This window comes from Carassius auratus, chromosome 24 (assembly GCF_003368295.1).
Source record: "Carassius auratus strain Wakin chromosome 24, ASM336829v1, whole genome shotgun sequence".
Lineage (NCBI taxonomy): Eukaryota > Metazoa > Chordata > Actinopteri > Cypriniformes > Cyprinidae > Carassius > Carassius auratus.
Window position 1 is genome coordinate 15,890,278 of NC_039266.1, and position 11,523 is coordinate 15,901,800.

The 11,523-nt window shown below is 39.6% G+C and overlaps 1 protein-coding gene and 1 pseudogene across 1 annotated transcript; one reads left to right on the forward strand and one right to left on the reverse strand.

Moving 5' to 3' along the window:
- Positions 1-363: 363 nt before the first annotated feature.
- Positions 364-5,837, forward strand: LOC113042402 (E3 ubiquitin-protein ligase MSL2-like). Its single transcript, XM_026201261.1, has 2 exons — positions 364-1,592; positions 2,626-5,837. The coding sequence occupies exons 1-2, from the start codon at positions 1,451-1,453 to the stop codon at positions 4,281-4,283; spliced, it is 1,800 nt and encodes a 599-aa protein (XP_026057046.1). The 5' UTR covers positions 364-1,450; the 3' UTR covers positions 4,284-5,837.
- A 382-nt stretch (positions 5,838-6,219) lies between these two features.
- LOC113042403 (tumor necrosis factor ligand superfamily member 10-like) lies at positions 6,220-9,970 on the reverse strand (annotated as a pseudogene).
- Positions 9,971-11,523: the final 1,553 nt, after the last annotated feature.

Below are 11,523 nucleotides of genomic sequence, written 5' to 3' on the forward strand. Positions count from 1 at the left end.
AATATTAAAATAATCATATATTTTATATGTTTAAATATAGCTACTAATGTCAAACATAAATATGAATATTAAAAAGTAAAGCTCTGTTAATTCTGTCAGTCTAAATCTATTGTTATACAGTTGTAATAAACATCTGAAGCTGGAGAAATTGATGTATTCTGAAATAAAGATATTTGTATTCATGGCTTAGTATTAACAGCTGCACGCATTAGATGGCGCTGCTGAAATGTTTTATTCACTGTAATGTTTATTCCTGCGGTTTTTTTGGAGACCACGCCCTAAAGAAATGTATACGCCCCACATCATAACGTTTATGTAACCAAGGGAACCAGTTGCCCACACTAGTTCAAGTAGCTTGCGTTCTCTTCTCGCGAGTTAAACAACAACCTCCCAAGCCGGGAAAAGTAACGCGAGACTTTCCCGGAAGCTTCTCTCTCCGCAGCCGTTCTTCCTTTGTTCTCGCGAGAGGTGGACAGCAGCGCCCCCTCCTTGTTCTAATGCGGAGAGGAAGGGAGGGGAGAAGCCTTTTCAAATACACATACATTTCAATATCGCTACTGAATATATATCCATACGTCTTTTTTTCTCCAAAGAATAATTTGTGCACATGGTGTGGATATTAAATTCGCGTATTTATCAGGCGTAACACGTACGACTCACCAAAGCGAAAGAAAAACGGCAGGATAAATCCTAAAAAGAAGCGAAGCGGCCTGTTTTTGTTCCTGAGGCGCAGCTAACTCACGGAGCTTTGTTACACCCGAGCTGAAATTACTTCGCCAGCATGCACGGTGAATATCTGGTAGCCTAACCCACTGGAAGATTTGATGCACAAAAGCGGCCTGTTTTCTGTATTTGCAGCGGCGGCGGCGCTATGAAGAGCGGCGGACAATAACAGAGTGACGGTGCTTGTGTGCTGCTGCTGCTGCTATGATGATCTGAGGCTGATCGCGTATATGCACGACAAGAATAATAAACACCTATGGAATAGTGCTGCAAATAAGGACTGCGTTCATACAAGACAAGACGAGGAGTTCGTTTGTGCTCTGTTTGAATTTGGTAGTAATTGGAGGCCCGGTGGGGTGAAGAGCGCCACCAGTGTGTTGTTGAATATAAAAAAAGAATGCAAGCAATAGTGCAAATGCATCACTGAATGTGTTTTCAAACGGATCACCGTGGATGTGCTTTCATCCGATGACGACGATGATGGTCTGGCCGTATTTCGTGCCGTGGAAGAGGGGCAAACGTTAAGATGGAGTGGTTTTAATGCATACGATGTAAAGACAAGCATATCTGCTGAAATCTCCCTTGCATTTCACACTCGACGGATTTTCACGCTCAGGTTCATCGACATTGATGATACGTGGGCTGCCGGCGGGACTGAAGCCTTGTACTGTCGCTCCTTCTCTTTTTTTTCCTCCCCGAACTGGATCTCTAGCTCGACACTGCTGAGATGAACCCGGTGAATGCGACCACTCTCTACGTGTCAGCTTGTCGGTCGGTGCTGCAGTGCGATCCCAGGGACCCCCAGGCTTTGGCGGAAATCTATAAGCTCTTGCCTTTTTTCAGACAGTCTCTCGCCTGCCTTGTGTGTGGTGAGAGCCCGTTTATTCTGCTTCATCACTGCATGCTTGCATGATCACTTCTGCTTGATCACTGCACGCTTAGAGCTGCTCTCAGAGCTACACCGACCATGACACACCCCCATTCAGTCCACAAATTCCTGACCTACAATGACAACTGGAGCCTGGGCATTTAGACACACAGCCGTGCATGCAGACTCTGTGTTTATAGATGCATGGCGATTGAATAGTAATGGCTTGCCTGCTCATTCAGATAAAACCGGTAGCTTGAGACAAATTGCCCAGTTACCCAGATTCTGTCTTTACATACAACAAATATTTCATATAAATATAGTATATATAATAATTATATATTTATTTATAAATGTGTATATTAGAAATACATTCAAAGAAACATAATTGGTCCGGCATGCAAATCATTATATATATATATATATATATATATAATGTATCATTTATTTATATATATATATATATATATATATATATATATAATTTACCAGTAATGCATGAATTTCATGTCATAATTGTTTTATAATTAGCTAGAAATGCACTTTGATTGCAAGTAATAAATTGATCGGTCAATAGGTGTGGGATGCCTGATTGCAATCTCCTTTTGCTAATATAGCTGTTTATAATCCATGCATATTTTGTAGTCACAACAGTAATTGTTTAATATTTATATTAAGCATTGCATGCTTACGTAATGTTCATGTATTTAGAAACACAATCCATTTGAGATCCCTGCTAACCATATGCTGAGCATGTAATATGATCGACATCATGCAAGATCACATGACCCTCTGATGTCAGCACACATGCAGGGCTTTTATTGAATGTTACAGAACCGTGTCTTGTTTAGATATAATGTAGTGCTTGTATTGCATTGCTCATGAGCCACAAAACCGATTAGAATGATCATTTTAAAGGTACAGCATCCAAGCTGCCTATATAATCTGCTTTTGCTTAATTAGTATGTAGCTGTTTGGTTATAATACCTTTTCTCTTGATTCATGGCCTAAACATGGTTTCTTTCTTTATTCAGGCAATTTGCTACAAGATCCAATCGCCCCTACCAACTCATCGTGCCAGCACTATGTCTGTAAATCATGTAAAGGTAAAAAGATGATGATGAAACCCTCGTGCAGCTGGTGTAAAGACTATGAGCAGTTTGAAGAGAATAAGCAGCTCTGCATCTTGGTGGACTGCTACAGAAAACTCTGCGAGTACATCGCAGACTCTCCTCTCGCCCAACACATTTCAAGTACTGTGGGAGGGTCCCCAGACATCTTGGCTCTCTTGAATGAGGGTCTCTCATTGGACAACAGACTGGGGGAGGAGTCACTCTCCCTGAGCTTGACAAACAAGTCCCCTACACCCTCAACCTCAGAAACGCTTCACAGTGAGGGACAGTCCCCATCGACAGAAATCAAGCAGCAAGACCTCAGTCCTCTAGGGGTGAATGGTCTCCAGGACTGCAATGGCTTGACCAACGTGGAGGAGTTGACTGCCAGTTTACCTTCACTAGAGGCCAGTGTTCCAGACGCGGAAAGCGGGGGCGATGCAGTGAAACAAGAGAGTTTCACAAATGAGATCCCTGTGTGCGAGGCAGTGGCAGCTGCTGGCGAGGACCTTTGCACCAGCACCATGGACATTTGTGGCTTTGGCGAGGATATTAAACATGATGGCGGGACTCTCCTCTTGAGTGTAGAGGAAGTGCTCAGGACTCTAGAACCAGACCACGTCGCCCAGGATGAGTGCCCTGCGATATTGCAGTCGACTCTCGAACCTTCGGCGAACATGAAAGGACCATTTGTATCGATCGACTCTGCTCGGCAGCTTTCCTCTCTCCCGCAACACTCGCAGGAGGTTCTTTTGCCCCAGCACCCAATCTCCCAAAAGAATCCACAACATTTGGGAATATCCTGTTCCGCGGTGACGCCCAGAATGCCACGGTCCAACCGGAAGCGGTCGCGGTCGGAAAGCGACAGCGAGAAGATTCAACCCGTACCCATTTCCACTTTCGTCTGCGGCCCAACGTTGGGCGCTTCCACCCCCGTTCCAGTCAAGTGCGAACCTAAATCTCCCACTCAGACTATCCCTCACATGGCGGCGGTGCCCAACGGTGGTGGCCTTTCTAAAGTGGGCAAGGCGTTACTGGTGCCTGCGAAAACTGTCAAAAAGACCATTGACAACCATGGACCCAAAAAGGCATACACTAAGTCCAAACAGGGCACTCCAAAGTCGAAGGAAAAGACGAAAGAACGGATTCTGACTAACACCCTCATTCCCGGGAGCCCCACGAAAGTGGTGTACAAAAAGGCGCAGGAGAAAAAGGGCTGCAAGTGCGGCAGAGCAACTCAAAACCCAAGTGTTCTTACATGCCGTGGACAGCGATGCCCCTGTTACTCCAACCGCAAAGCCTGTCTGGACTGCATATGCAGGGGTTGCCAGAACTCCTACATGGCCAATGGCGAAAAGAAGCTGGAGGCCTTCGCGGTGCCAGAGAAGGCGCTCGAGCAGACAAGACTCACTCTAGGCATCAACGTCACCAGCATCGCAGTGCGGAACGCCACCGGTAGCGGAGCCGGCGGGATGCTTAACGTCTCCACGGCGGCTGGCTCACCTGTGGCCTCCTTCTTGGCTACGGGGCCACACGAAGACAAAGGATTCGATGAACCATTGGACATGAGGTTTGACTGAGTACCAGATGATTCTCCTTTAACATCACCCTGTATTCCAAACCGGCTTGCTTTCAGTGTGATGGCACTGTACCGAGGGGCTGATGCCAGCAGAGTCCGCGATAAGGCAGCTACTGTGATCCTGTTCCAGTTCACACGATCAATTAAACTAGTTATTGCTGAAGCTTCGTGCCTTTAAATCATTTGTACTATTCGTTTTGGTTTTCTTGCACACCTTTAGGAGGAGATACTGTAAGTCGAGAGTATCTTTTGGGAAAGGTCCTCTTTTTTTTTTTTTTTACATTCAAGTACAAGTGATCTATAAGGCATGGTCTTTGGCAAGATATACCTGACCTCATTGTTGTGGGTCACGCTATGTGCATATGTGGAAGATTTTCAATTGTAGGTTAGGGGATGAGACATGTTAAATGAGTGGTACCCTACAGCATCAGTAGAGACTGGTATTTATAAACCGTTTTTGTACACAGACTTAAGGAATTCGATTTAAAAAGTACATTTTATGATATATTTTGTAAGTTGCATTAACAACATTTGCAGTATTTATTGGGTATCACTTAACATAGATTACGGTCCACCCAGGGCATCAGCTGGATACCATTTCTACAGATGCAATTCACACAGATGCAGTATGTACGGTTTTCTGTCTAAATTATGTTGTTGTCCTGATTGTGCTAGTTTTTGCTGTCTCAAACTGTTTTTTTTTTCCTTGGGGCATTTAAATACCTGTAATATAAATGTAACATATTTCCACAAAAAAAGACAAATCCTAACATGACTCTTGTCTTTCATTTCAAAAATCGCTTTATCTTAGAAGTTGCATTGTTTGTTCGGTTTTTTTTTTTCTGAAGGTGATTTTATAAACCTTTTTGACAAGTTTAGAAAGGTTGTTTAAATGATTAATGTATTAATTAGTGTGACTGTATATCCAGACTTGAATGCAAATGGAATAAGCTAAACACAGCCGCACAGACATGTGATGTTAAACAATGGGTGCTGCAAATAATTACAAGAGTGTATTACAATTACAACAAGACATTGCAATGAAACATATGTTGTCCATATGTGAGTGCATAACTTGTATGGCTGTACATGAGTGAACTGTACGTGTCCAATGTGTTTTTTCTTGGCTAAATCAACCAGAAGTAACATGAAGGTGGGTATAGCTTGTGGAGGTGGCTTTTTTTACAGGGCTAACATAATTTATAAGCATGCGATTTTAATGAGGTATTTCATTAATATTCCAGCTCAGGATAAATATAGCATAGGTAGGCACTATTGGGAACGTGGGAAAATCCATATATATTGCGTTTGTTTTCAATTGGAGCATCTTTGTCTACAGTAACCATATATACTGCACCTAAAACATCAGATGTTAAAAATATAACTATTAATTGGTCAAGTTCCAAAGAACACTAGATGGTTAGCTGGAGTCATAATCCATAGGGTGCAGTAATGTTCTGGACTTTTGCCCAGAATTGTATTTTCAGCATTTACCACAAGTGGGCAGATTACAGACAAAAATAATTTGCTATTTTGCTATGCACCTCAGCAATTTGCATATTCATAACCTCTTTTGTTTATAGGCAATCAAATCAATCTTTCTACAAATGTATTTAAAATGAGAGCCAAATCAAAGAAATAAAATAGCCATAATGCAAAAAAATGTAAAAGTTCCAGTGGATAGCAAATATTTTATATGTAAGAATAATCACCTAATATATTGTCACAGTTTAGATATTGTGTGTGTTTGTGTATACATACATTCATATTTAAAGACAATATAACTATACTAATATTGTTGTAACATTTTTTTTTTTGTATTCATTTTTATTTCTATTAACTTATCTCTGACTGTTACAACAATATTGAAGTAATATAGTTATATTATATGGTCTTAAAAATGTATAATGAATCACCCAATAATTGCTTTACCAACATACTGTATAGTGTCCATATTTAATATGAGGAATTATGGTCTGGGTAAGAAAGTATACGGAAAGGAAGAACACGGTGTACTGTAACGTACATAGTTACTTTGAACTGAGTCAGTCAGTTTCAGGATAAATGTTATAAAATTAACCAACACTACAAAGAACAAACCAAAAATGCAGAAATCCTCAGTATATGTTCAGCATTGGTAAAAGTATATACAACAGATAGTATGTACAAGACGATTTAAAATTTTACAACGTCACAGTGATTTTCACATTTAGCTAATGTACAAGATTTATGCTTAAGGAATGAATTATGATAGAAAAAGAACTCGCAATACAAACACAATTATAGTGCTTATGCTGACAATCGTGTCAATAATACAATCAAGGCATGATTTAGAAGTCTCTCCAACCGCATTTCTACATCCTAATATGCAGTTAGTCTTTAAAAAAAATGTGAGAAAGGCAATGCAATCACAAGTCCAAAGAGGACAGAAGCACACAGGAAAAGCCTGCAGCTCTTCCACAGGTGTGAAAGTCTTGCTTAAAGTCGCGCCTTCCTTTTTCCTGCCCGGACAGACGCGTCGTGTCCAAACAACTCGCTTCCAAAATGTCCTGGCAAGCCCCTCGCTTTCTGTCGCCCCTCCAGGGCAGACGTGCTGGATTTGAGCTTCAACACGTTTCACCAAGGAGTTGATTTACGATCGGATCCGTCGACCGAATGTAAAAAAAGCACCAAATATTTGCCCCTTTCCGAGCTCTCATCAATCAAGGTTAACTGTTTTGGCAAGAGACGGAGCACTTCGGCAGGCGCGTCCAAATGTTTTAAGGCGCTTGGCGGCCGTTCAGATAAAGCTCAGGTAGAAATACCGTGCAAGCCGAGTCTTGTTGCTCATCTTGGAGCTCAAAACAAAGCGTGAGCTGCTCTGTTTTCTAGTTGTGCATCACTAGCTGACCAAAAACGCTCCGAAGAAGCTTGACTTCTCGTCCATGTCGATGGTGCTTACGTTGCTGACCGTCACAAACACCCTGTCGCCTCCTCCAAGCTGAAAAAGCCCCGCTTGGTAGATGGAATACAGGCCGTATTCTGTGTCACGTGACCAGCAGGTCGTCCGGGCGTTCTTCATTAGCAGGATTGGCACCGGATACGAACTGACTTTTTTATAAACATACTGCAACATCGGTTTCCCCCAAACCGATTCGCCCAACGTCCTGTCCTCTTCCTCACGGTCGCTTTCGTCTTCCTCAATAAGCATATGTCGGAAGTAAGTTTGGGAGTAGATGTAATAAAGCCCGGCCTGCGGCAACACCAGTTCTCCGTCACTTAACTCCACGTTCTGGAGGAAAGCCAGACCTTTTTTCAGACTCCACGACTGAATCTTCTGGCCATTACACCTTCCTGTTTGGTTGACCTGCATTGTTTTAAGCCAAAGAGAAGGATCATGGGTCGGTTTGACAGAAAAGCTGCATTGTTTCAGCATTTGGCAGACGAACAGAACGGAGTGCTGTTTCAAAGACTCATCTCGTTTTGTTAGGGCAAGTAGCCACAGAGATATGATGAAACAGTTTTTTTAAAAGAGTAAAACGTCCTCTGACCTACATTAAAGGTTTATGGGCTTTCTTTGAAGGAAGCTAACATCAAAATGCAATGTTTATTTGCAGGATGCAAAGCTGTTTTTGCATAGCTCAGTGGTTTCCAGTCTGCGCTGCATATCTTAGTGTACTTAAAAAGGGTGAATGTGGACTATGATCCAAAGATAAACTAGTAGTTGCTGTTGTTTGTAATAAATCAGGACAAAAACAGAAACTGAAAAGAGCTGCAGAAGTCAAACTTTACAAATTCCAGCAACTAATAAACAAAGCTTAAATATTTTTTTTTTTAGGAATAAGACATACCTCCTCCATCTTTTTCTGGTATATAGCTCCCAGTCACATGTGCTGCAATCTTAGGCCGAGGGGAATCATCTTGATCTTGGATCACCAAAGAGGGAAGTACACGTGAGACTTCGTCTGTTAAAAGCCATAAGGTTTGTTCACTCGTAGTTTGTCTTCACATAAAATAAAATATGAATGTGCTGTGAAATACCTTTGACAGCAGATGAAATTTCTTTTTGGTAACGACTTGACATCGACTGTTAAAGGAAATTAAGAAATGAAAATAGCATTTAAAAAAGATTCAATTTCAGGTTTCACAATGAGTGTTGTGCATGACCAATCATAGAGATTCAGCATAGAGATTCTAAGGAATTCTCCTAATCTGGGTTTCCTCAAGCTTAAAGGAAATTCCTCTATTAATTAAAAAAAGGAAAAACAATCCAAGTCATAAATGGACTCATTGTCTACACCCTGGCCAGCTTTATGATTCACGACCCCACTCTGAAGCGGATACCTTTTCAATCAAAAAGTGGAGCTGTTGAGTGACCTGCCAGCAGGGGTCGTCCTTTCCTTCCGCTGCGTTCAATTCCTGAGCCTTTATTGTTCTGAGGTTAGCGCGCATCAGACACGACACGCTGCTCTTGGAGAAGGTCTCTTTCATCTGTAAATAAAAAAAATATATATATATATTATATTATATATATATATATATATTTAATTAAATTAGCTCGGTGACCAAACAAAAAGTTTTTCATGTACTACATAAGCATTTTAAATGCGCATATTATATAAATTATTGTTTTACTACATAAAAAGTAAAAAGTAAACATATTATTCACATACTTATTCTAATTAAATCAAATCTAGGTCCATGACAGTAACAATTTTAATATTTTTTCTCTTTTGTATACATAAAATGCAACAAAAAAATGATACTTTTAGAAATTATACATTTATATAATTTTAGTTATCTATTTATACAATGCAAAATCTAATTGACTTTCATTATTATATGATGACTGACTGATTATATTTGCATTCATAAGTCGCAAAAAAGTTAAGACGTTTTTTTATTTATAATCAAAATTGTTTTATATTGCATGTTTACAAAATGACATTTACTATTATTATTTTTTTTAAATCGTATAATTTTTCTTGCATACAATGCTGAAATAATTATATAATATTATAGATGCGTATTTGTAATAAAATGATAAATGCTTAAATCGTGTCATTGTATGTATACACAAAATGTAAAAAATGAAAATAAGACACGGTATGTTCCATTTCTAATGTTATGCATACATAAAATGCACTGTATGCATAGAAATCTGTTCTATGCATACATTGCCCAAATTAATACAATATGTGCTTTTTTAAATTATTTATTATACAATAATAATTATAGAAATATATATTTTGCATACACAAAATGCTGACTTTTTTTCGCAGAAACTGTGCATTGCCATTGATAGTCGTCTGCTGTTGCTTAACTTGTACTTCAGGCTCCACTGAGCGACCTGTTGGCAGCTGTCCACTAAACAAAATGCAGGCAGAAACCTCAGCAAACGAACCGAGAAACGCTTTCAAACCAAAGCAATTCGCTCCAGAGTCTTCGATTTAATGCCATTTCCAGTGTCGCAATATGCACAACAAGGCGATAAGGCAAACTTTGCACAAGTTCTGAGGTAACGTGAATAAACACGCTCATGTTAAACGGCGCTTACCGTCGATAAGACGTTGCTGAAGTATATGAACGTTACAGCCACGGCTATTGTTTGCAGGAGAATTGCAGCCAGCAGCAGAAGTCCGATATATTGCATGGTGTGTGAGCTTGTCATGCTGACCGTAGCGTGTGTTACTTCAGCTCGAGACAAAAGCTGGGCAGAATTCCTTCTCAAGTCTCTACATATGAAAAAACATGGAGGCGGGGCAGCGCTTGACTATCAAGGAAACTAAGTGCAGGTTTTGCTTTCCTGTAAAGATGTGAATGTGTAAAGCCTCTTTCGTTTTTGCTTTTATGTTCAGTTCGATCATAATATGTAAGAATTACTTGTAAAAAGTTACGTAGCTTAGCCTTTGTCTCATAAAATCGTTGGTGTCCTGCTGGAAAATCTCGTTTAAAGTCATAACTCACTCAAAATTGAATTCTGTTAGGCTATCATTTTCCCCAGTTTTTCCCTAACCCCTATGGCTTTCCTCATTCCATGCATGGAACACAGATGGAGATGTTTGACGGAATGACAGTTTAATCGCTGTTCACTTTTATTGTTTCAGAAAGAAACATCTGAAGTGAAAAGTCTCTGTTTGAGTTCCACTGAAGACAGATGGATGTAAAACAACATGAGGCCGAGGAAACTGTGGTAGTATTTTTATTTCTGAGCGAACTGTTCCTTTAACCAAACTTTATCACATATGATGAATTAATTTGTAAGGTGCCTTAATTATAAACATTTTGAACTTTGCTTAAGAATATCTATTATGTCATCTGATTTATAGTCCTAGCAAGTAAATTACCTTTTAATGTAATTCTAAAAATGTTCAAGTTCAGGTCCCATCAAGTGTTTTTACTATGAAATCTGAAGATTTTTTTTATATTTTAAACGTAAGTTGTAGAAAAATTGTTATATCAAATACATCAGACTTTTGAGAAATTAATTTGTAGGCCTACATTTCTCAGTCATCATTGTATTGAACTGCATTATGCTAATGCCCACCAAACTTAAAACTACAGCGCTTTGAATCCTTTGTGTTAAGTATTAGACTGCATTAGACTACTTAGTTGGTTTAAACTGAAGAACATCTTGGATTAGAACTTGAATTAATGACCAACTTGCATCAGCATTTAGAAACCATCCACAGTGTTCCGCTTAAGATGGATTTAAAACAATTTACAGTTTTATTTTTAATGAATTGATTTATTTTCATTCAGGAACATTCTGATTTTAAATCAGATTCACGTATTGTTCTATTGCAATGTAGCGTTGTTCTTGTTCGAGAAAACATGACCAATCTCTTACTGTATTTGATTTCTAACATGTGGTTGCAATCTGGTCCCATTTACAAAGTCTAGGGGTATTCCATGTATTGTGCTTCTCAGGGGCTGGCCAGTTCTTGCCATCTGATTTAAAGAGCTATTCTGTTACTCCCATCAACTTCAGCTGACAGGTTTGGTGGGCCCCTTTAAAAAAAAAGAAAAAAAAAGTAAATTGTAAATTTTAGGGTCCAAATAGTGCAACTACATTTTCTCCTGTTGTCCAACCTGTATAGTTTTTACATCACATGACAAGATGATTTGCTCATGCCATTCTAGGTGCTTCATAACACCAAGTACCTTTCAATCCCAAACCAACGGACAAATTTTCCAAAATACATGAACGTTATACAACCCCAAAATGTTTATTAAAAACAGTGTTTCTTTTGTTCCATCCA